The 26,979-nt window shown below is 37.3% G+C and overlaps 1 protein-coding gene across 3 annotated transcripts; it reads right to left on the bottom strand.

Moving 5' to 3' along the window:
• Positions 1–1,305: 1,305 nt before the first annotated feature.
• LOC135075201 (septin-2) lies at positions 1,306–24,035 on the bottom strand. 3 transcript variants are annotated; one of them, XM_063969566.1, is made up of 8 exons: positions 23,483–24,035; positions 12,153–12,344; positions 11,692–11,950; positions 4,616–4,766; positions 4,357–4,522; positions 3,901–4,057; positions 3,734–3,818; positions 1,306–2,281 (listed from the first exon to the last, which is right to left on the bottom strand). In XM_063969566.1, exons 1-8 carry the CDS (start codon positions 23,490–23,492, stop codon positions 2,195–2,197), a joined length of 1,107 nt encoding a protein of 368 aa, XP_063825636.1. In that variant the 5' UTR covers positions 23,493–24,035; the 3' UTR covers positions 1,306–2,194. The 3 variants fall into 3 exon arrangements, with proteins under 3 accessions (XP_063825636.1, XP_063825634.1, XP_063825635.1); XM_063969564.1 differs by lacking the exon at positions 23,483–24,035 and adding an exon at positions 20,946–21,368; XM_063969565.1 differs by lacking the exon at positions 23,483–24,035 and adding an exon at positions 21,084–21,368.
• Positions 24,036–26,979: the final 2,944 nt, after the last annotated feature.

The raw sequence follows: 26,979 nt of genomic DNA, 5'->3' as shown, positions 1-26,979 counted from the left end.
CCTCACGAGTCGGCCAGTCGCACCCCTTCACCATTAGGCTATCGTGACTTATCTACTCGTATACTTACGTTGCAGCTTCGGATTTTGAGATCTATGCACTTAAAAAAAGTTAATCTTGTTTTACATTTAAAGGGTTGGGGTGTAATAAAATATCAATAAAACGCCTTAAATATATTAAGTCAAGTATCAATTTACTGTAAATTACAATATATCGATACAAATTGTATAATAATATGTTATTTTAGTTAGTGGAAACTTTGGTAAATTGCTTGTGTGTGGTGTTTTTGGTTTCTGTATAATAAGTAACTCGCCTTCTTGCGCGAGTACAACATTGACGTATTTTTTTAACTTCCATTGGGTACATAATACAAGTTTCAGTGAGAAATACAAGATTGAAAATCTGTATAATTTTCAGCAGACAATTTAAGTTAAATTTTCTCTGTTCAAGTTTTTGCGAATTAAAGGATACGACCTGAAATATGTACCTAATGAATACATAGGTAGGATTGCAAGTGCTAAAACAGATCTAAATCCCATAAAAAATATTAAAAGAAAGAAGAACGGTCACGCCCCATACAAAAAAAAACCCAGACCCGACAGAAACGAGACATACCTCAGTTTTTTTGTCATGTCTTAATTAGTTAAATTATATATTTTTTATATTCGAAATCTATGTATAACACCAAAATATTACCAATTGTTTTTGTTCAGGCGTTATACAAAAACTAATACAAAATGCCTATTTATCACCAAAATTGGTAAATGTATGTACCTAAATGTCTATTACAGCTGCTATGGAATGTATCTAGGTGACCTGGAGATACAGCCGGATTATACAGGGTGGTTATACATATAGAACGATATGTGATCTCACTCGATTATTTCTAAACTATACAAGATATCGAAAATCTAGTTACTGATTCTGAAAGTGCTTCACGAGCTCTTTCAAATGGTACCAATAATAGGTTACAGATTATGGAAGCTGGTAACATTGAATTTTCGGATTTTGTAACTTCTCGTTTCCACCCTGTATAATCCGGCTGTATCTCCAGGTCACCTAGATACATTCCATAGTAGCTGTAATAGACATTTAGGTACATACATTTACCAATTTTGGTGATAAATAGGCATTTTGTATTAGTTTTTGTATAACGCCTGAACAAAAACAAAGGGTAATATTTTGGTGTTATACATAGATTTCGAATATAAAAAATATATAATTTAACTAATTAAGACATGACAAAAAAAATGAGGCATGTCTCGTTTCTGTCGGGCCTGGGTCACAGATGACCGTTCTTCTTAGCAGTTAGAAAGATTTTGTTTAAAGTAGAAATGGGTGATTTGAAACTGCATCATTTTTAATGGCTACAACTACTAAGTATTTCATGACTGTGTTGTTTTCACCTGCAAGTTTTTGTTCTGCTACTTTACACACAAAATAAAGAAAATCAGTGATGCAATTTCAAATCAAATACTATAAGTAATTTGACTCCAATGGCCATAACGTTACCTATAATAGAAAATTTTACCTACTTTTTCATTCAACGTTAATAAACTGTACAGTGTGTAAACGAAAAGTGATTTTTCGTCTTAGAAAACCGCAGATTATGGTGAAAACTGATAGCTAACGCAGCAACGAGATACGAATGTGCACGGCACTTGGCAGTGGTTGGAAATAACCGAGAAAGGCCTATTCCACTGCTGGATAAAAGCCTTTTTTCAAAGGACGAAAGCTTTCACACTTTAAAAATTTGTCTTCGTGACACGTAACTTAACGTTTACACACCGTGCAAGCAAACCTACTCTTTTATCAAATGCTTCTAAGAACGATTTTGATTTCAGTGCGTATCTTGGTAATAACTTATTTTTATTTCTTTTCATCTGGTATGATTTTTTTTGTGGCTCAAAGTGAAAAAAATAAATACATATTCTGTGTAAAGGCTTTGCAAACTTCATTTTATATTGTCTGGTTTAATAAAAAAAACTTTATTCTAAAGGGCGAGGAGACATACTAACATCATAATATATTTATCACTAGTTATGTATAATATTCTGTAACAAATAAATATAACGTAAAGTATCAAAAATCTAAATTCATCAAATTTTTCCAAAGAGGTTTTTATGTTTTGTTCATTATACTAAAGTGAGTAATTGTAATTTGTGTAACGCTACGCTATACAATGCAGTCAATATTCTATACATCTATAATACTGTCGTGTTTTTTATCGGAAGCTTTGAGTTTCTCTTGCATTTGAGTCAACATGTCCTGCATGCGTCGAATCTGAAAGGAAATACATTTTCACTTTAAAACTTTCATTCTTTCAAACAAACTTAGGTGCGTTTAATGTCGTTACGAAACTGGCAATGACCAAAATGGTTGATCATTAATAAAACGATCAAAAATTCGATTTGATTTGGTGGTGATTATTGATGTTGAAACATAGCTGAAGCTACATACTAGAGATGAAACGGATAGTTGTTTGGCCGGATACCGGATACCGGATATCCGGCCAGCTGCTAGGCCGGATAGCCGGATATCCGGCGGCCGGATAGTTGGCCCATTGTCTCGTTGCATGTCGTGACGAGTATAGCGCCGCACAGGTGCTTCGAACGCGATCAGTGGGTCTATTAGTAGACTAGACTAGTCACACTTTTCGAAAATCGAATCCGTCCGAATGGAATGTCAGATTTTGCTACTTGTCTAGGGCAGGCCTGTTCATCTCCGCGAGTTTACATCGAAAACAAAACACGCACGATTGCCCCCTACAAGAGTACTATTCGACAAGGCCTCACATACGAGCGAACATTGACTCACGCACGCGTATTCTTGCGTATGATGGAAAAAAATAAAGAAAATGGTGTACTAAATACTGTGCAGTATTTAACTGCCTAAATAATAATAAAAACACAGAATGTACTTTTTTAAGTTGCCTGAAGACACTGAGAGGTAAATAAGTAGTTAATATTATTCATGATAATTCATGCTAAATCATGTATTTCCTCCGCCATTTTCTGCAGATTGGCACCTCACGTCACATCATTTTACCGAAGTCAGCCCTATAGCTTCGGCGCAGTACCGATCACTGACGTTTGTCAACAAAACTTCTGACAAACTTGCTTGACTCTTGAGACAAGCTAAATTACACCATATTGTTAATGACATTGAGCATACATTTTTTTAAATACCTTCGCGAAGTAAAACTTCTGTACGTAGTACTTATTATTATTCTGTGTCTAGGGGGCAGATCAATTTGGGCGATTTTGTCACTTGTCTAGTGGGCAGATCAATTCAATTTCGGTTGCAATCGTGAGTGTGTAATTAAATAGAGAAAATTAAATTAGTTGCATCATTTCATCAGACCAACAGCATCAGTGAAAAAAAATCGCCTATTTTATTTGGCAATATTTCGATATTAACAGATATTTACTGTTTATGTATTCGTCATTAGAGTGAATAGTCCAGAAAAAGAAATTAGTTTTGAAAGGCCATAATATGGCTTTTTTGTAACTTTTTGGACTTTAAATAAAATCCGTCATTATTGTAAGCCATTTTATTGATATTTACCTCAAAGATGAACGTATTTCATTTATAGGAAATTGTCGTAGTTTTTTAATATCCGGTATCCGGCCGGATAGTGAATTACTATCCAGTATCCGGCCGGATAGTAAATTTAGGCCGGATATCCGGCCTACCGGATAGTTACCGGATATCCGTTTCATCTCTACTACATACCTCTTCATCTTTCTGCAGAAGTAGGCGATCAGTGTCTGTAATGACCACCTCGTTATTGTTGCCCATTGAGTCTCTCTTCAATTTGCTGTAAAAAAGCAAAATATATTAGTTGAAAAGTTTTTTGAGACTTTTCAGTTAATTAATGATTAATTTGAAGTAATGCATACCCTCGCTCTCGCATGGCGTGCTGTGATATCTGTGAGATGCACTGCGCGCGGAAGTTCTCGTAGTGCACGTCTTGCGTGACGTCCTTCAGGTCCTGCATGTGGGTGGAAATCAGCATCGTGCGCAGCTTCGTGAAGTCTGAATGTCTGGGGTTTTCCACTGTTAAAGAGGAATGTAATAAAATTAAACGTAGCAAGTTACTGTATTATCAAACTGTTTTGTATATTTCAAAGAAATTGTCTTTTCATAATGAGAAATAAAGCATCTAACTTTCTCGTAGAGTTCAAAATAGATCGTAGCTAGTAGCTACGCGAAACATAACGTCGAGAGTACTTAATTATGTTAACTTTTTAGCTTATGGTTCGTTTGTAGTTCTTTTTTTATCTGACTTTACTTCGTCCGCCTTCAGCGCTATCTTTGCTAGCTTCAATTTCTTTCATTCTAGCTAAAGAACTTACCGTCAACTATACCCCAGGGGTACTGCCGGCCACGCACTCGCTTGCCGCCCACTTCCAACACTGTGTCGGCAGCGACCACCGCAAACGGAGCCGCCGCCTTCAACTCCCGATCCTGTTGTTTGAACTCTTCGTCTTCGTCACTGTCGCATTCTGGGAATTGGTAAACCTGCTCGAAGAAATCACACCGATTAAGTAAGTTACGTGAGTGCTTGCTAGTTTTCAAAAACAAAAAAAAAGACTGAAGGAAGAAGGAATTAACCTGTATTTGATGTTCTTCTAGGTCATTCAGTATTCTAGTCTTGAGCCGCTTGACCTCTGCAGCGGTGAGGGAGTCCGCTTTCGCAATGACCACAACAATGTTGACCTTCCGGTGGAGTCGCCTCATCATCTCGAGGTCAACTTGACGTAGGCTGTTTCAAGAAAATCATGGCGTGAAAAAAATACTGGCAAGTAATTAAATAACATTGATACTTTTCCTTTTGCATAGTTGTCTTCAGCTAGATATTTTTATTAGCAATTTTTATTTAATGTCAGTTCATAAAGTTAACGATCGCTGGTAGTACAATCTGCATTGATTCTAGAGAGCAACTTTACTTTCAATAGAACTCCTCGTCTTGCATACCATAATTAACCTAAATCACATTTGACAGAAATAGCTGCATAAAAATTCCTTGAGCTCATCGAGATTTTATTGATCAATTATGGCAGGCGGGAAAATAAATAGGCTGAAATATTGTTACCAGCCTATCAATATGAATTGAACACAATATGAATTTGTTATGATCTACCGAACCTATTTCACCATCCAAAAAGCTATGTAAGATGGGTTCGGGTCCATATTCGGTTGCATAAAAAATATTGTCATAATTTAAGAGTGCATAAAATTTTTTGGCATACTCATCATTTCGCATAACGTTAATACAGAATAAATCATAAGGCATATTTTTTTTTCCATAACCACTTTTAATATAATAATATTTTAGTATATATTTTTTCTGTATTCTTGTTTTTTTAATAACGATTTCTAGGCATAACATTTATTGGCATCTAAACCAATGCCATAAATATTACCATTCATAATATACAAAATACCATAATTTTAACAAATATGAAATATAAAAATGTTATACATATAAAATATAAGTTAGCAAATATAAATAGACAAGCAAGCATGCAAACAAGCATGCAAGCATGCAAACAAGCATGCAAGCAAGCAGCAAGCATGCAATAAAACAGCAAGCATGCAAGCAAGCAGCAAGCAAGCATGCAAGCAAGCAGCAAGGAAGCATGCATGCAAGCAAGTATGCAAGCAAGTATTAGGATTGCCTTATCTCCGGCGCTGCGGGAAGTGCGGTCCTTCCGCTCTGGCGTAACATATACCCGGCATGCCATGCTCGCTTCCGCCGCTCAGCCGCTCCAGCTCGCACGGCTGCCGGATATATGTTACAGCGAGCGAGGACGGCACTCCCTCCGCGCCTCCGGCTTTTAAATTACACTCTAGTATAGGGCAGACTAGTACCACGTGGAAGAGACCACGGCCAGTCGGGATCAACATAATTTCAGACCAGGCTGAAGTATACGAGAGAAAGGAAACACGTCTATTGTGTGCACGGTTTATTTTAGACTGGCGTTACATTTCGGGTCTTACACTTTTTAACTGACAACTAGTTATCTTAAACTACCTACATACACTACAATCCTTCACCCTTATTTATCGTTAATTAACATTTTTTTTTTACGAACTAAATTTATAACTACATTTCTATGTACGTACGTACGCATAAGTTACCTTAATAATAATGATAAGTATACAAACAATAAAAACTACAATTTATATTTTGGAGGGTTGAGCCTACACTGTCGTATCGGTCGGGACTGGGGCGGCTCGGGCGCAGGCGGGCTGGGCGCGGACGCGGCGCCGCCGGCGCTCGGCTCGCGCTCGTTGCTGGGCGGTTGGGTGGTGCTGGTGGTTCCCGCTGGTTCTTGGCTTGGCGGGCGCGTCTCCTCTGGACCGGCTTCATTCATAGTGGTACTGGGGATAGATAGCCTGTTCTCATCCTGTTTATCTGACAGGGGTGAGTTAGGACAAATGAGTGAACTCCTTGACCTACGTTTGAGCTGATCAATATGTCTATGGTTCTCTCTCCCTAACCCATCTAGTACCTTATAGTCGGTACCTCCTATTTTCTGCGATACCTCCCCTGGTAACCATCGCGTCGTTCCTTGATAGTTCCTATACCATACTTCCTCCCCCGCGTGCAATTCTCGATTATCTCCTGGCTGTCCCCTACTCTCTGCCTGACGCGCCTGCACTATACTGACTCTGTTCTCGACGTTAGGTCTTAGGATATCTAATTTGGTCCGGAGTCGCCTACCTAACATGAGCGCCGCAGGACTTTCTCCTGTGGTGCAGTGTTCCGTGTTACGGTAGTGTAATAAGAAAGTATTCAAAAATAAGTGAACGTCGAGATTTAGTCTTATCGCCTTCTTAATAACTTTTTTAATCGTGCGAACCGCATTCTCGGCCGCACCGTTCGAAGCCGGGTGATAGGGGGCAGTAAAAAAATGAGCGATACCACAACCTCGCAAAAATTCTGAAAATTCTTTGCTTGTAAAAGGGGGCCCATTGTCCGAAACTAACTGCTTGGGAAGTCCCCATCGCGCGAATAACTCCGAAAGTTTATGAATAGTACTCGTAGCCGCAGTGCTCGGTACCTGGAACACTTCTAGCCATTTGGTTTTAGCATCTATAATTACTAGGTAGGTTTTATTAAAAATAGGTCCCAAAAAGTCTACGTGCAACCGCGACCACGGAGCGGCGGGCCAGGGCCAGGGGCTGGGCGCGTGGCGCGGCGGCGCGTCCGCCTCCGCCGCGCACGCCGGGCACGCACGGCACAGCGCCTCCACCGCCTCGTCGATCCCCGGCCACCAGACGTAACTTCGAGCTGTCGCTTTTGTTTTTACTATTCCCATGTGGGATTCGTGTAATTGTAATAATACTTTACTCCTACAATTTTCAGGTATGACTACCCTGTGACCCCACATTATACAACCTAATTCCTCATAAATCTCATTTCTGCGATTAAAATATGGTTGTAAGTTTTTAATCTCGGAATTACTAGGCCAGCCGTCTCTTATGTAACTGAGTACCCGACCTAACATAGCATCGCGCTGCGTTTGTTTTTTCAACTCATTATAATCTAGTAACATCTCATTTTGCGCAAAATGTAAATAAGTTTGTTCAGGTAATTCCAAGCAATCGCTCGTATTGGGTAATTTTAATGAAACGGGGAGCCGAGACAGGCCATCTGCTCCATTGTCTTTAGAGCTAACAAATTCTATGTCGTATGTATAAGCCGCTAATTTAATCGCCCAACGCTGTAACCGGCTTGCCGCCATTTGCGGTATGCCATTTTTAGGGCCGAATATACTGACCAAGGGTTTGTGATCGGTTCGTAAAACAAATCGTCTACCGTATAAATACTGATGCAACTTTCCTAAACAAAACACAATCGCAAGCGCCTCGCGATCTATTTGCGAATAATTTTTCTCTGCGTCAGTGAGCGCGCGGGACACATAGATAACGGGCCGCTCCCGCCCCGCGCCCGCGCCCCCCGCCCCGCCATCAGCTGTGCTCGCAGACCGCTGCGTCAGCACGCCGCCTATGCCGCGGGCGCTTGCATCGCATGTTAAATATAAAGGCTGTTCCGGGTCATAATGAGTTAAAACTTCAGCACTGCTTAAAATTGACTTAATATGTAAAAATGATATTTCTTGTTCTTTGTTCCATCTCCATGGCACATTAATAATTAATAATTAATATTAATTCGCTAAGCCAATATCGCCCTAATAGGGACGTCGTCCCTCCTTTTATTACAAATAATTCTAATCTTTTACAAACATTATTATATTTAACTTGCGGTTTGATAGTACCTAACGGTTTAATCTTACTGCCATCGTAGAACTTGAGTATGGTTTTACATGGTTCTATAGGATTAATCTTGAAATATTTATGGTATGTAATTTCACTTATACACGATATGGCTGATCCCGTATCGACTTCCATCACTATATTGTGTCCATCAATAAGTAAAGACAGGCTCACCGGTTTATATCCGTTCAAGTTCAGCTGGAATAATTCCTCTTCTGCTTGCGTCAGCCGCTCATCCGCGGCGTCCTCACCGGCAGAGTCCTCGGTGAATTCCGTTACGTGATGCATCCCTCGCTTGAAGTCGCCCTGGCTACCCCGCTCCGGGCACACCCGCCGCAAATGCCCGCGACGCCGACATCTACTGCAGATGAATTCCTTGTAACGGCAATTTTCGTGGCGATGGTCTTGTCCGCCGCATGCGCCGCACGCCGCATCCGACGGGCCTCCGCGTGCCGCCGGCCCCGGTGGTTGCGCGCGCCACCCCGCTCCGCGCCACGTGTCCGACGGGCCCCCGTGCGCCGGCGCTGCCGGTGGCGGTGCGCGCCACCCCGCTTTCCCGCCGCGCCCACGCGAGAATGACCTCATCGCGTGCACCTCGGCCGCCGTTGACATCCCTGCCGCCTTATTCCCAAATTCCACCACGGCTGCGTCTCTCTCCGCCGCTTCTAATGCCGATGCCAATTTTACCGCTCCTTGGTATTTTAAATCGTCCTCCGCGAACAGGCGTTGTCGAATAATGTCACTGCGTAATCCACATACGAACTGATCTCGTAAATTGTCCTCTAGGCTGGCCGAAAAATCGCAAAATCTTGATAACTTCTTCAGTTCTGATACGTACTGCGCAACGGATTCTTCATCTTTTTGCCTCCTTTGTCTAAAGCGATATCTTTCCGCCATGACAGATGGTTTCGGTTGTAAATGTTCACGCAATAATTTCACTATTTCTTCATATGTTTTCTGAGCCGGTTTTTCTGGGCTGGTTAGATTACTCAGGAGCTCATAGGTTTCGTCCCCCATGACCGCAATTAACGTTGGCCTCCACATGGTTTTGTCGACCTTGTTGACCTCTAAATACATCTCTAACCGCTCCACGTACAAAGTCCAATTACCACCGTCGACTTTAAATTCGCCGATTTTGCCGATTGACGCCATTCCGACAGAACAAAATCTTGCACCGACACCGATAATAATTATTAATATTTAAAATCCTCGTCGCCACTGAAGTATACGAGAGAAAGGAAACACGTCTATTGTGTGCACGGTTTATTTTAGACTGGCGTTACATTTCGGGTCTTACACTTTTTAACTGACAACTAGTTATCTTAAACTACCTACATACACTACACAGGCAAGCTTAATATTGTAAAAGAAATGTGGACTGTATAATATGTGCGTTATAATAGATAAGAGGGATTCGAGATCAAACAGAATGTATTTTCACGAGCTTAAGTTTTCTAAGAGACAGGTCAAAAATTAAGAACAAAAATGACAATGATACAGAGAATTTAGGTTTTGCAAATCTATAGGCCGAAAGAGTATAAAGGTGGAAGGAAGGAGGATCGTTCGCAACATCACAAATACATAATTATTTACTCTTCAATGTTGGTTGCTCTTATAGACAATATTTATGACTTTAAATGTTATAAATAATTAAATTATGTTTATAGTATTTTATTAAAAACAAACTTTATGTATATAAAAATTATGTTCTTTACATTTATGATTATTTAAATTATGGTATTGAAAATTAGAGAAAGTTATTATTATGCCTAAGAAACCATTATGCATTTAGAAAACTATGCATATCAAAGTTTATGCGAAAAAACTTTATGCAAATACTGTTATGCCAAACTAAATTATGATGAAAAATGTTATGCGTCTGAGAGGGCACCCGATGGGTTCTATCCGCACAATACAAAAAAATGTGTGCAAAAACATATAAATTTTGTTTGGGACTGGCGCAATGTAGGTAATGATAACATGGTAATAACGTCCAAGAATGTTTATTTTTTTATTACTTGCTTTTGCCCACGACTTTGTCCGCGTGAAATTTAGCTTGTGTTATTGTAATTTCAAGTGATTTCATTACCATTCGCGTGTTATTGGAATTAATTGCATTTTTTATTGTTGATATAATGAATGCTTGCATTGTTATTACTGGCAATAAACATTTTATTTATTTATTATTATGATAGAGGATTTAGTGATTACTCGTAGTTTATCTATACTTACGAGTATGTACAACAATCAATGGTTATCGTATTTAATGATCCGTCACAGTCACAGGTTAGGCTTTGTCTAGTATGAGGCTGGTTATTTATTAGTTTCGCAATTATTGAAAAAAAATGTTTTATTAATCCTAACTTTACATTGTTCAAAGAGAAAATGACTATATCCAAAATCCAATCAAGACTGGTTTTCAGTCTTCCTAGTCCTGCTCATGTTTGACATGTCTTAACTATCTTTATAAGTGGTAGAATGAGTTCATACAGCACCTACGTCCTACGTACTTACCTACTCATTTATCATACGTAATGTGATCCACAGAATTACGTCAATACAGAGTTGAGAAATTAGGTTAAATTATTAAATTAGGTTAGATGTGGGCTGAGAATTTACGACCAAAGGGGGAGCCATCATAGCACTGTTTGTTTACGCTATCGTTCTTTATAACAAATTTAATGTTCTGAGCTCACGTGGCTTCTATTTCATCAGACATTTGTTTCACAACATTAGATGATATTGGCTATCGCTGCAGCCCCGACCCTAGTTAACCTAATATAACACTTCTTGAACACGTTCAATAGATATCGTAGCTATAAGATTTGTGCAAGCAATAAAATTTATTAATATTAACTGAGCATTAAGTCAATTAATTTCTCTTTTCAACGAATGCTCGGCATCTTGAAAGCTATATAAAGTAGGTACTAAGCTAGGAACTCGTTTATGTAAACAAGTACCTTCAACTTCTGTCCTTGGGTAGAGAAAAGAGAAAGCGTTTAATGGACCGAGCAAATGAAAGGGTAAGGCTATTGTCGTGGTTTCAAGTCATTTGCTTCACTACACACAATGTAGAGTGTATTGACAGTCTTTTGGTTTTTAAACAATCGCGCTTGGTAGAGTTTCGAGAATATAGGGATGGGTCATTTTCATTTTTACTGGAAAGTAGTACTGTAGTCGTCCTCAGTTATCTCTGTACTTTAAAAACAGATAGCTCAATAAGCAGTAACTACTTGATAACTATGTCGTTTTGTGTGGAGGTGATGACTAATGAGATAATTTATATGGTTAACGCGTCACACCTTGAATTATGTTCTTTGTCTCTACAAAAATTAGGGAAACTTGTTGGAGTTGGCAGGATAAACGTCTGTGTAATTTTATGAAGTCTACTTTTGAATAGTTACCTGTGAGCCCATGGGGGCACAAAGTAGAGACAGCAATGCACACGGTTGTCCTGCATGTGCCGTCGGTTCAGGCCGCTTTCATCCGTGAAGTACTGGCGGAACTGCTCGTCGATGTACGCCGAGCACACCCGCCACGAGTCCTCGCAGTTGATGGCGTCGCCGAAGCCGGGCGTATCCACTATAGTTAGCCTTAATTTCACTCCGCGTTCCTCGATTTCCATTGTTTTCTTTTCTATTGTGGTTGTTTTTTCTATTCTATCTGCAAATGGTTTTAAGGTTAAAGTTCACTACTGGCAACGTTTATTAAGTGGAGACCAGGTGTATTTTGAACTTGATTGCTTTTGTCTTACGACGAGCTACTTTTGGAACATAAAAATGTTTTTTTTTTCGATCAAAAAGCTGTGGACAATTTCCTTGTAAGGTGGTTCAAAATCGTTTCAAAGTTTAGTAGTTATGCTTACCTTGTGCATCAGGTATTTTGCGGTTTTTGTAAAGGTCCCCCAGGAAGAGGCTGTTGATGAGCGTGGACTTGCCGAGCCCGCACTCGCCCACCACCATCAAAGTGAAGTCGAACCCCCTTTTCACGGACTTTCTGTGAACTTGCTCCGGTAGAGTCGCGAACCCGATGTAGTCGCGCTCCCCGCGATCCCGTTCTGTGAAATTTTACATAACTAGTGACTTATAGTAATTTTAGCTTACGGTCCAGTATGTAATTAACACTTTTTCTTTACGATGAAGCCTAGACTGTAAACTGTTTGTATACCTATTACAAATAAATAAATAAATATTCTATTGACGCCACATAACTTAAAAAGAAACTATAATTAATCAACGAAAGGAAACCATCGAAATTGATCATCAACTTCTTTTCAAGTAACATTAAAAATTGAGTGAAGTTAAAGTATTGCGTGACGAAAAATGCCAAGCTCATTTCCCGTGTAAGTACCTATTCATTTCGTTTTGCTTGAGTAGATACTTAATCGTATAATAGCTCTAAAGTCATTAACTTTTCTTCAATGTTTCCAGCTATAGAAGCGCCCCTAATTGTGCCTACTTAAAAAGCAGATTAGAGTGGCTTTTATTTTTATAATGAGCGATTGCATGAGTTTTTACGGTAGTTCACAACAATAAATCATTGACAACAATGGTCGCTAATAACATAGAAACTATGTTTTGTATAAAATATGTGAAATAAATAAAGAAGTGTGTACTTATTATGTTCGTGACGTGCGTTTCAAATCGAGACCAAAAATGAATGACCTTGTGAGGAAAACTTGGAAAAACTTTAGTTTAAGGTTTTCCACGTACTCGTACATCCGTAATTAACCGTTTCTTTTGATATTTGACTCCAAAATAAGAATCAACAAAAATGACAAGATCTATAGAGCTTATAATTGTTATTGAGAGTAGAAATGGGCATGTGTGCGATTTCAATGTTGCTTCTAGTAGGAACAGGCTAGACACTCCTATGTAGGCACTCCTTATTCGCTGCGAAGAAGTGTCCACCAGACTATTTATCTAAAGGAAGCAGGGCATTGCAAGGCACGCAGCGGAGTGGAACACGACAGGTTCCCCCGACGCGCGCCCAGGGACGCGGCGCGTGCGCACAACATTGAGGACGACTAGCGGAAGCGCGGACGTGCTCATTACTTGACCACATTGAACACAATTTGGTGTTGTCAACTGTGCCGATCGAAATCACTAATTGTTGGATGTCATGCCTACATGCTCTCGAAATAACTTTTCCGCGCAAATTGACGTTAAGAGCCATTTCACAAAAATATTCCGCGCGAATTTAGGTAAAAGCTGTCAACGCAACGTCAAAAGAGTAAAAAGAACGCTGAAATGGACAAAAAAATCTTGAGCCGTGACCGTATTAAGACTTGATTTAAGTTATAAATTTTAAGGTAGAATGAGGTATTCAAACTTGATAAATTAATTTAAATTTTTAATAGAGTTTATTAAGTCTTTTATATTTCGATTCATAATGAAACACGAATAGGTATAATATGTAAAATATATATTAAGTACAAAATAAAGACAGTCACATAGTGAAAAAAAAATCTGCCCCCTTACAGCTCCATCATCGGACCCTGGATACGAATAATGAAACACGAATAGGTATAATAATAATATGTAAAATATATATTAAGTACAAAATAAAGACAGTCACATAGTGAAAAAAAAATCTGCCCCCTTACAGCTCCATCATCGGACCCTGGATACGAAATATTCGTCAAGGCGAATCACACAAGCCCAAACTCCATAGGGTTCTATTGTTTTGTTACGGAGGTGGCCATTGCATCTCCTCCAGATCCATTATCAGACAGAGCTAAGAAATAAATAAATAAATATTATTATAAGTAAACAAATAACTAAAATAATTCATCTTACTATCTTACTTCTTACTAGTCTTACTAATATTATAAATACGGAAGTTTGTGTGGATGTCTGACTTTACAGTACAGTACAGTACAGCAGTACTAGGCAGTCTGTGTTCAACTATCACTCGGGTCGGACGTTCCTATCGCAAGATCTTTGGTTCACTCAGTTCCGATACGACTCTAGTGCTGTGTGTAATTATTATTATTAGTTCTGTGTGTAGTGGATTTCATTTTGCCTGAGATCTACGCCATGAACCCTGAACCAGAAGACCCTGTCGCCAGCGACAGCGACGCTCATCCATCCCTGGCGTCGACCAGAATAACAATGTATAGGCTATAATTTATGACGATCTGTGACAAACTAAATTTCAAGCGGGTGAAGCCGCGGGCAATACTACATATTTCATACTAGCTTTTTGCCCGCGACTTCTTCTGCGATGAAGTGGAAAATGGTTCTAATAGAATTAAAATATTCTAAGAAAATTAATTTTGTTAAATGATTATAATATTTTTTGATATAAAATCTACAAATTATTATGTTTAAATATTTGAATACTTACAAAATTATGAGATCTTTCTAAAACAAAATTAAAACACTACACCTGCCGCAGATTTATTTGTAAACAATGTTTTTTTGTTTTTCCTTCAGGTGATAAAATCACCAGGCTATTGTGTGCGCATACTCTGAAGTATTCCACATACAACTGGTCGTCGGAGAAGCATAGATTTCCTTTAAGTCTACTCCCGCTACCATATGGAACTCCTCTAAAACTCGTGAGGGCGCCAACACTTGCTTTTGTATCGAAAATTTGTATGAGCAGCTGCGCACGCGGTTGCCCGTTGCAAGCTCTATGCAACCACACTGTTTTAAACCGTGGTCCCTAAGCATGAGATGGGAAACTGCACTCTCTTGAATTCTCTTGAATTTGATGGTGTTAGGGGAATCCTAGGAATGAATACAGACTTTCCAATAGATTCTCCCTCATCAATATTGCGAAATTGCGAGTTGCAATGCAATGTTACGTTTTCACTTGTTATTTTATTGTAATCTGACCTTGATTTTTCAAACACGTGTCAAAATAAAAAAAATAATTTAAATCAAAAGTACTAAGGAATATTTCATTGATATCAACTCAGAAACAAGCACAGATCACAGAAACTAAAGGGAAATGTGACAAGGGACAAATTGGAACATATTGCTTGTGAAAGCAATGATGACAGTAGCGACGTCATTATGTAAACAGTTTATATTGCTTGCATAGTACTAAAGATTATTCGAACGTTGAATACTGATACCGCAGTGGATAATGAGCACATAATTTGATTTCTTTGTGTGTGTGAATTTCTAATACGACACTGAGTTTCGAACTCAGCGCATTACTTAGCATCTCTCTATATTTCTATGGAACCAAGTTATCTCCAAAATAACATTCCACACCTTTTTAACCTAGTCAGGTAATAATTTTAATAAAATACGAAGCACGTCATCTATCAATAGGATATAATTATGTATATTTTAGAAGTTAATAAATTATGCATAAAATATAAACACTTTAGAAGTTTAGTTAAATCGTAGAATTTCTGAAAAACAAGTACTAAAATCGTACTGAAAAAAAAAGTATTAATAATATGTTATCTAATTTATACTCGTAGTCGTTCATATGCGTAGATGAAATTTATATAATTAATTTGATCTGACACTGATGTATTTTATTTTGTTTATTCATTATTTTTGTATTGTGGGTATGCGATGCGACTAAAGCGCTCAAGATTATGGGCCAAACTGATTTAACTGATGCTATGAATAGCCACAACCACGCAGAATGATTCGATCGATCGAGACTGTTTTGCGGACGTCGAGACACACACAATCACAGTATACACAAACGCACATTAATACATTACAATTTATTATTATTATTATGTACACACACACAGTTTTGTTTTTTAAATATTATCTTTTTATTTATAAATATCTTATCACATCTTTTCTACTTCGTCTATATCGTATAATATTATTTTCTACTACGTCTGTATTTACACTTAAAATTTATACGCGCACTATTATTATTATTTATGTATGTATATTTTATGCAGTATAGGTTAGTGTCCGTGACTCTCACTCGGCATGGGGCACACTGAAAACCAGCGTCGTGGCTTCCCTCACCGGGGGCCACGGCATATGCTGAGTGGGGTCCCATTGCGATGGGCATCGCTGTGCGACAGGGTGGCACTGCTTAGTTTACTTGCTCATTCATTGTATGTTTTATGTCACCTCTGTCTTATTTGCTTTTTTTTTCATTTTACCTCATTTGTCTTTTGTGATGTCCAGGCAATAAATGTTTCTTTCTTTCTTTCTTTCTAATTTATTTATTAAACGTCGAATTTTATCAAAGATTTTGGACTAAAGTTTTTGAAAATATTTTATAGCCTACATAGAAAAAAATTAGGATTCTAAATCGTGAAAGAATTTTTTTTCGGAGCCTATTGCCTCCAAACAAACAAACAAACAAACAAACAATTAAATCTTTCCTCTTTTATTAGTATAGATTTAACAACAAAGCTTTCTCGAAACAAAACGCTTCTTTTTCTTCTTCACGAAACAAAACTCAAAGCGGATAAATAAATAAACAAATCTTTGGACAATTTCACAGCGCCATCTAGTCCAAAAGTAGGCAACCAATATGCTTGTGTTAAGGGTGCTAGCATAATGGATATACTTTTTTATAATTTATTTATTAAATTAAATACATGGTACCTACATATTATACATAGTTACACCCAGATCCGTCAAAGAAATTAAAATTCATCATTTCAATTTCTGCTCGGCCGGCCGACTCGAAACAGCCTCTCGGCATAGTATCAAATGTATTTGGTCGCCGTACAAATCACCGCTTCACGACACGAACGCACGTAAACGTCACGGCGGGAAAAATGACACAGGTCCTGCCATGACGGGCGCTCGCGCCATACTAATCGATGTCGGCTTGCGCATTGTAATTTATACTGATATTCACATCAATATTTTGACAAAGTGGTTACTAATATTTAAACAATAACTGTAGAAATCAATTCTACAATGAATATTCTTTATTTTGGGATACTTTTATTGCAGTTATTGCTGTGTTTTTAAACCAAAAACCACGATCAAAATGTGACGTTAATCTTCAAATTTGCCAAATTATTTTTAGATTTTACTCAATAATGGTAATGAAATTCAAGAATCTATTTCATTAATGGACTACAAGAATATATGTCCGATGATTACTATATATTTTTAAGCTTATTATATGAGCATAAATAATAGATACAGGACTTTGAAAATGAGTCTGCGGCAATTTTTCCGTAAAATGGTTGTGGGAGATGGGGCACTGTGAATTAAGCAAAAGAGTTTTAGTAAATCCGTTTCATTAATGGTCAACACCAAGGATTGACCTATCTTTCGCAGTTATTAAATAATATCTGGGTGTTGCTTAAGATAGTAATTCATGCTTCCAAAATCTTAGAAATTCGCACGAAAATGTAAAATGGCTCTTAAGTTTAGTAACTCAGATACTAGCAAAAATTAAGGGGGCTTCATGCGTATAGAACACCAAAAAAATTCTTTTTAGTACAAATAAAACATTACCACGAGAAGGTTAATTCAGCTGAATTGAAATCGATTTCTTCAAATTCCATGTCGTTTACATTTATCAATGTTTGGTCTTTTCAAGCTGTCTAATCAAACCCTAAAAGATTTTCGCCGAAAAGGAAAAAAGATAAGGATTTTCCCTAAGGATATTGTCCCAATTATTACTTATTTAATTTTCCTAATAATCGCTTCATTCAAGGAAAAAAACTGATTTCAAAATAATTATGTCTCACGTAAATAGATAAGCTATTATCACTTTAAGAATGCTGCTTGGGAAAATGTATGATCTCCTACCTATGCAGAGAGTATTTTGTAAAAAATGTATCGGCTCTTTAATACGCAAGCTGTTGTGATCTAGGCTCTTCTCACGAGTGTAAACAATAGCTTGTCATGTGGATAATATCTTTGTTACAAAGAAACATACTGCGTGCTTACAAAAATCAAACACCATTGTTTTTATTGACTGTTTAAAGAAAATATCTATTGTGATTGAGATAGTTTTCTACTTCGTGTGAAGAGGATTATTGATTAAAGACTTCCCGATTCAATACAATTAGATAGCATGTATCTACCTAACATAATATAATTTCAAGGCGTTTCGCGCAATAGCTGGTTTCATAATATTAATGGGGAACAAAAGGAAACAATAATCCGTAATTTGTGTATGTAACATACAGGGTGTCCCGTAATGTAACGTCAAGCCGAAACTGGGTGTTGAGGCAAGTTGTGCTGGTTATCAGAAAAATATAAAAAAAAATCTATGTGGCATATTTTCAAAATAATAGGCATTTAAAAAAAATCTAAAAATTCTACTCCAGGTGACGGTCCTTTTACTCGTGTTGCCACAAATCTTCACTTTTTCCAAATTTTTTTTTTGTTATGTAACCCTGAATAATGCTTCTCTAAATTGTTATCAAAATTACAAAACCAGCTGCTCCAGCTTGGATGAAAAAAATACATTATTCCCAAAAAAAATTTCAAAATAAAAATTTTGCCTAGTTTAAACTGACTGTACTGAAAAAAAAATGTACTACGCGAGTGTGGCAAGTGACGTCATAATTTGGCGCATTTAGTAAGGATTCCAAAATGGTATAACACTTGGTAAATTTTTGCTGTTATTGTCGACAATTTTTGGTTTTTTGGAAATAGTCCCGTTTTTAACTTTATCTACCTTGGTTAAAAATTATTATTCTAATGTGCCCAAAATTCAAGTTTCTGTGACTGACTACCGTACAGTCAGTCACAGAAACTTTTGTCATTATGACAGTAATTAGTAGTTGACATATTGTGACAAAAGTCACCCGTGCGCGCGCGCCTTTACTACCTGCTCTGCCTGCACTTGTACTTGGTAACTGGTAACAGGGATAATAAGGATAATAAGGATATGAAGTTTCGGTTATGGATACGGTTACGGATATAAGAATAATAATATATTATACCGGTTTCGGTTACGGTCACGGATATGAAATCATTTCAGATTATCCGAAAGTTTCGGATAATTTCGGTTACGGAATTATTAGAATTTCAAAAATGTAGGTATAATACAAATAGCAAGATGCTGCGTGAGTGTGACCCACATAGCTACTTTATGTACCAACTAAGACGACACCTATGTATGATAAAGGTAAAACAGGCTGGCATATTAGATGGTGCCAGCGAATGCCAGACAAGTTGGTAACAAATATTAAGATTTAAGGTACAATTCCAAGACGGGCCGCAGACCGCAAACTGCAACCGCAAACTGCAAAACTATGAAATCGGCAGCGCGGCATTGCAGCTGCGGCGTGTACTATACTGCAGATTTCATAGAGTTTTGCAGTTTCGAATTGTACCCTTAGACTCCGCCTTTATCCGAAACTATCCGTAACTTTTGAATCAGTTTCGGTTACAGTTATGGATATTTTTTTATTTCGGATATCCGATAGTTTCGGTTACGGTTACGGATATCCATAACATCCCTGTTGCTAAGTAAGATGGCTCTCTCCGTCCCGCTCATACCTTTTAAAATGGCTTCTCCACCTCACTTAAGCCAGAAACTTGAATTTTGGGCACATTAGAATAATATTTTTAACCAAGGTAGATAAAGTTAAAAACGGGATTATTTCCAATAAACAAAAATTGTCGACAATTACACCAAGATTTTACAAAGTGTTTATACCATTTTGGAATCCTTACTAAATGCGCCAAATTATGACGTCACTTGCCACACTCGCGTAGTACAATTTTTTTTTCAGTACAGTCAGTTTAAACTAGGCAAAATTTTTATTTTGAAATTTTTTTTGGGAATAATGTATTTTTTTCATCCAATCTGGAGCAGCTGGTTTTGTAATTTTGATAACAATTTAGAGAAGCATTATTCAGGGTTACATAACAAAAAAAAAATTTGGAAAAAGTGAAGATTTGTGGCAACACGAGTAAAAAGACCGTCACCGGGAGTAGAATTTTTTGATTTTTTTTAAATGCCTATTATTTTGACAAAATGCCACATAGATTTTTTTTTATATTTTTCTGATAACCAGCATAACTTGCCTCAACACCCAGTTCCGGCTTGACGTTACATTACGGGACACCCTGTATAGTAGTAGTAGCGCAGTTCATTAGCTTATGAAATAACCATTTTTTATCAGGTAACAAGATAAAATAATTATTTTATAACCAAGAAATTCCTGATATGGCTGAAAACTAGTGCGGGTTTAGAAAACTAATTAACAGCTAGATATTTGTACTTGATTTCGTAGGCAGATTAAGAAGACAACGTTATAAACATAATAGGATCAAGTGTAATGTTATAACAGAAGTGCTTATCCAAAACTCTACGAAAAATGTAAAAAAGTTAATAATTTCAAACAAATATTGGCAGTTTGCGAAAATCATGGTTGATACTCGATATCAAATTATTCAAGCTACAAGGACACATCGATAAATTACTATTTCATTATGAACCGCAACCGGCTCACCGTTTGTATTGATTTAACGTACAAAAACGGGTTATTATTACATAACACGCCATTTGTGAGAACCCATTTTCTGAGAAAGAAAATTCTGTAATTGAGCACCTTGCTGCAGTTACAAAAACAATATTGGTTCATTTTCTTGGAAAATTTATATTATGCATCATAACAATCATGATTTATTGTTGCTAGAAATAATTAATGTACTCGTATAATGTTCAATACTTTTAATTGACAGTATATAAAGTGATTGGTGCGTGTAATCATTAGAGCCTTTACCAAACTTACGAATTTTAATGACAGTCATGAAAGGGGACTTGTTCTTTTTGTTTTCATCTTCAACTTTTTCAGGCTGGTCATTCATTTTCTCCTTGTCCTTAAGGTTCACATCTAACATTGCGTAGGAGTTGCTCTTCTCCATTATACCTTTGGAGCGATCGTGGGAAGTTTGATGCAGTTCTTGCATTCCGAAGAGGGGATTGTGTAACCGCGGTAATTTTGAAGCTGTTACGACATTCGATAAAAACGCGGGAACGTTACTCGTTATCGAATATCTATTGTGACTGGGGAATGATGGCAGGAAAATAGGTACTAGAAGCACTTATAGGATTGTTTGATGTTCGTTTTTGGGCGGTGGAAGTACGTGAGCGCTCGCGTGATAGTGGCGCGCAGGAGTAGCGCGTGCGTCGCGCGCTCTTCCGGCACCGAGCGCGCGAGCCAACTGCGCCCGCGCCGCGGCTAACTCCATCCACACCGGTAAAGGTTTGATATGCGTCACCAATTAACTGCGCTTTATCACTTAATTTAATAAGGGAAATGTCCTTCATGATAATTATGAAATTCAATATTTGTAACTGATGTAATTCTTTGATTTAAAACTCACCAAGCACTTGTGGTATACAATGGCCCTTGTTAATTAAGTGAGGCTTATGAGTATCTATAGTAAGTTAAATGCATTAATTTTATGGTTTTTCTAATTATTTTCGTATTAATATTATATCTTCCATATAAAAGACTTCAACGTCGTCTTTTTTTATTAAATGCTAATTTAATTACTACACAAAAGTTATATCGATTAAAATTTAATAGGACCATAACATAATATTATCGCTACGGAAAACCGAGATATTAAAGGAAAATTATAAATAAAGCTACGATAAATAATGTGCTGTAACTGATGTGTTGCATTTCTAGACTTTTGTTATGAACAATGGTTGGATCATAGTTGCTTGCTCAATTGAGAGATGCTGCGAGCTCAGCGGAGACTCATCCGGTGACGCAATTTAGTACAGTGTTCCCCGAACCTGCCATCAGCATATTGTCTCAGCCGGTAGCTAGAGCTAGGTATGTCATTGATAAATACTCTGTGATGGCACGCTACACTAAACACCCACGCCAGTTGAAGTACATAGAAAGTCTTCTAAAAGTTACATTATTGTAATATGAAACCCAATAAATCTACTATTATGTCCATTGTCCATGTAGAGAACGTGATTTACAACTGCTTGGTGGGAATCGATCTCACGACCTTCGCTTCGAGGAAAACTGCACTTACTGTGCTATAGCTATACAGACATTGGTAGTTAAAATTAATTAAAAATGCAGAACAAAGGCAGACAGATATTTGACCGCAATCACACCGATCTCACTTACTTAGTTTCTTTTTCTATCTTCTAAGCAAAAGTGGGCGGGTCTACTAACCTGTAAGCTTAAGTGCCTCCGAAAGTCCTTATCCACTACTACTGATAACATGTATTATAAATGATATGGTAGAAAATAAAGGTCTGTACTAGAGATGAAACGGATAGTTGTTTGGCCGGATACCGGATACCGGATATCCGGCCAGCTGCTAGGCCGGATAGCCGGATATCCGGCGGCCGGATAGTTGGCCCATTGTCTCGTTGCATGTCGTGACGAGTTTAGCGCCCCGCACAGGTGCTCCGAACGCGATCAGTGGGTCTATTAGTAGACTAGACTAGTCACACTTTTCGAAAATCGAATCAGTCTGAATAGAATGTCAGATTTTGCCACTTGTCTAGTGGGGCAGATCAATTCGGGCGATTTCGGTTGCCTTTCGTGAGTGTGTGATTGAATAGCGAAAATTAAATTAGTTTACTTGCTGCATAATCTGACTGAACTGCATCATGACATCAGACCATCAGTGATCAAAGTGAAAAAAGATCGCCTATTTTATTTGGCAATATTTCGACTTAACAGATAATTACTATTTATGTATTCGTCATTAGAGTGAATAGCCCAGAAAAAAAAATAGTTTTTTTAAAGGCCTTAATATGGCTTTCTGTAACTTTTTGGACTTTAAATAAAAGCCGTCATTATTTTATGCCATTTTATTGATGTTTACCTCAAAGACTAATGTATTTCATTATATTAATAGGATATTGTCGTAGTTTTTTAATATCCGGTATCCGGCCGGATAGTGAGTTAATATCCGGTATCCGGCCGGATAGTAAATTTAGGCCGGATATCCGGCCTACCGGATAGTTGCCGGATATCCGTTTCATCTCTAGTCTGTACTCATACATACCTCATTATGAACATAACATTAATTTAACATAAGATTTAATAACAAATACGAAGTAAAAATGCACATTCGGCGTTTGCTAAGAAATAAGAAACGTCATGTTATTCATTCAGAAGTAGACCGATCAAATTGTTCATATGAATAAAAGTAAACAAACAGACCGAAACATATGTATGAAATAACCATTTTAAATGTAGCTACGTATGCAGCTAAGCAATTAGTGATTTATGTCTGCTTTCTTACGAGCTAAAGTAGGTAACTGTTAATAGGAAAAGAAACTCACCCATCGTCATTTTCGTAGCGTGTAAAACTCGTAGCGTTGCAAGATTTCTTAAATAGATTTGAAAATTTTTATCAAATTTTCATATTGTTTTATGATTTTCGGTGTTTTCTAATTTCATCTTGCCAAAAGTAACATTATAATCTTAACCCGGGCTTAAGAATGATTGTAGAGTTAAAATTACTAAACCGATCGATCGATTATTACACAGCGAGTAGCCGATGTTTGATAAATAAATCTAAATGTTCGTTTCACTGAGTTCTCTTCTTCACCTTGTCACTGTGTCCATGATGTTATTCAAATTCAATGCGCAATACAAATTTAGTTAAAAACGTTTCACTAAAATATCACTGTAGCTGTGGAAAGTTGCCGACATTATCTTCTACACTACACATCTAAAACGTGAGCAAAAAAAAGTCGCGCGACACCTAAAATAATATCACGATGCTAATCCTAAAATTTGTATAATCAAAAACAGTAGAAAAAGAAGAGATAAATAAATCACATTGTTTGTGCGCCGTGCTGTGCGTGTTGCGTTACGTAATGTGAGGGTTCCCGGGCCGAGCGCGCGCCCTCAGGCCGCCCCTCCGCCCCCGAGGCCTGCCCGGCCCGGCGACCCTCCCGGCGCGCGGGTCGATACCGCCGCCGCGCGCGCCTGCGTCCGCGGCACCATAACCCTCGGCCAAACTGTTACCACAGCATATTCAATGTTTCTGTGCCCTAAATCTAAATGGAGCCATGGTGTGGAATACGCGCTCCAGTTATTCAAGGTCGTCGCGGGAAAATACAAATATGGAATACAAAGAAAATCGCATCCCGGCTTGTGCTTCGGCCATTTTTAACTTTATTTGTCCAGAGTTCTTGTTACAGCAATATAAAACACAGTCTTATCAAGTCCATCTAGGACGTTACTTCTAAAGAATAGAAGAAAGATGTCCGAATTTTTTACACGAATGGTGGTCTCTTTGCCTTGTCTCTAGAAACTCATTAAATGTAATTTTAGTTCTCGTCCTAAAACGCCTACCTAAACCTTGTCTAATCTTTTCTCGTGCCTGAGAAATGAGTATTGGATATTTGTAGCTCAAAATTCATCAATAATGCAGTAGACAATAGGTAGACATTTATTTATTAAATTACTGCTCTAATCTAATAACAATTACCCAAGGGGTGTAATTTCGGGACTATGCCTGAAAACCTAAATAAGAACTGCTCAAAAATAAATCTTTCTAATGCTACCATCGATGCCTTATGTCAAGATTTTCTTAAATATCTTCTATTTTGGTCAAATTTGTAGGTATCTAGGGATTCAAATGTAACGGAAACCTCATAAAGTGGAAAACTAAAAATAAAGACTCTTGAGAAATCAGCGGTTTCACTGATTACATGAGCAGTGAGCTCCCTTCAGGGTTGTTCCTGACGGTCATATTACTCGACAGAAATAAAATAAAATATGAACGATATAAATCTGACGAGATTTTCCCACGATGTCGATGGTTAGACTTCGAGGATTTCTTGTGTATGTTATAAGTCCATTCATCTTGATGGAGATTGTGGACAAATAGGTATAATTAATTTTAGCAGTAGGTATACGCAAAACAAAATTACATATAATAACAACAAAAAATAGTAATAAATATTTTTGGGAACGAAGTGATTCAAAACTAATTAATAGAACAATAAATTTTATATTACATCCCTAGATTATAAGAATTCAGAGCCACACCTTTCTCTGCTGTTGCTACCGTTTTCCCGCGGCCTTGAGCTTCTGAATGTCCATGACCGAACCAAGAGAAGGTCGCATCGCTGCGACTGCATAGAATATTTTTATACGCCCACACAAAAATATTCTGTATACTCCACAAAATATCTTCTAAGTTAAAAAGTTGTGTAATCGTTTCCCATTACATCCAGACCCTATTTGGTAATTTATTATTGCCGCAATCGGGATTTGCACACGTAACAAATACTTACATTGCGCTCAAAGAGTCTTTGTCCATTCCGAATCCCCGTTCTGGTTGCCGCTGAGCCATTTCATCTAAATCTATAAAAAATATGATTAATTTAAAAAATAATAATGCTTTAGCTCCTATGTTTAGCTCTATCCAAATTGCCTCACACGCACTTGTAACGCCATCTCGTGGCATTGCACTAAACTAGTAGTTATATTGTTTCGCACCGTATGCTCTCTGAATTTCGTAATAAAATATATCGAGTGCTCAGGGAGGAATAAATAAATAAATAGATGTCAAATAGTCCCTACAACATATTTATTAAAACCTTTTTTAATAAATATTTATTTATTCTTTTAAATCACTACATTAATTTAAAACAAATCCGAGAACTTAGCAAAACTTCCTATTAATAAATACCAAAAAATCCAACCTTGCAAAATCCATGAAGTTTTGCTACGTGACTACGAAAAGTTATGACTGCTACGCTAAGTGTTATCAGAAAAAATCTTCATTATTTTTAGCACAAAACGATGAGACTGCTACGACACTACGATGTTACCCGTAGGCGCTTTTGTTTTACTACGAGACTACGACAGGGTTGTTATTATTAAGATTCATAAAAACTCTGGCCCTTAGAAAAATTACTTTGTGTTAATGTATTGTATGAAACGCGAAAAATAATGATTTTTTTTTATTATACAATTTTAAAAATAATTATAAATTCTAAAGACAATTCTGGGAATAACTATCAGTTAAGTATTATTAGATAGAATCACAAAATAACCTATTTAACGTAGTGTAGTAGCTTTTGGTTATACGAATTTTTTAAAAGTCATATTAGTTTTATTTCGAGATATACAGTGCTTCAATGTTCAAACCCTCTTGGTTAAATCGTAAAATTAATGTTCATCAATAAAATAGAAACTCCTAATTGCTATATCTAAATAGTAAATGTTATCTTTGCCCGTGGTCTCACAGGAGGTTTAAAAAGCAGAGATTTATCTTTGGGAAAGAACTTTCTTCGTCTTGAACTCAATATAAATGTAGTTAAGATAAAACTAAGCTAATTCCAGAACAAAGCGCGGGATTTAAAGGACCCCAGAACCTTCGTTATTTTCTTCTGGGCGTGCTTTTTGGACACACAAGATAGAAACTTTATGTAAGGAAAACTTTAATTGAAAAACTTGGATACGATTTATATTTTCAACTAGGTACCCTATCTCAATTTATTTATTAATTATGTTAATAAAATCAATGAAATATTTCTTATGGTCATGTCGCGGTTGTTATTATAGTACTTAGTTCTTTTAGAAAATGAGGGCACTACTCTCTAGATCTATCTAAGTCGCCTGACTATTTGTACTCATTCTGCCAGGTTTCCACTATTAAATGTAGGGCTTGGCTAGCCTAATCATTACGGACTAACTGGTCTAAGTGAAGGCAAACTGGCCAGAATCTACTGGATTTAATCCTTAAGACTTGCGTAAACTTACTTAATAGACCGGAAGTGAGTTAAGTACCAACAATTATTCCTTTGTTTATTCTAGT

The sequence above is a fragment of the Ostrinia nubilalis genome, chromosome 10, assembly GCF_963855985.1.
Source record: "Ostrinia nubilalis chromosome 10, ilOstNubi1.1, whole genome shotgun sequence".
Taxonomy (NCBI): domain Eukaryota; kingdom Metazoa; phylum Arthropoda; class Insecta; order Lepidoptera; family Crambidae; genus Ostrinia; species Ostrinia nubilalis.
Note: the sequence above shows the minus strand (reverse complement) of the source record. Positions and strands in the feature narration are given on the sequence as shown.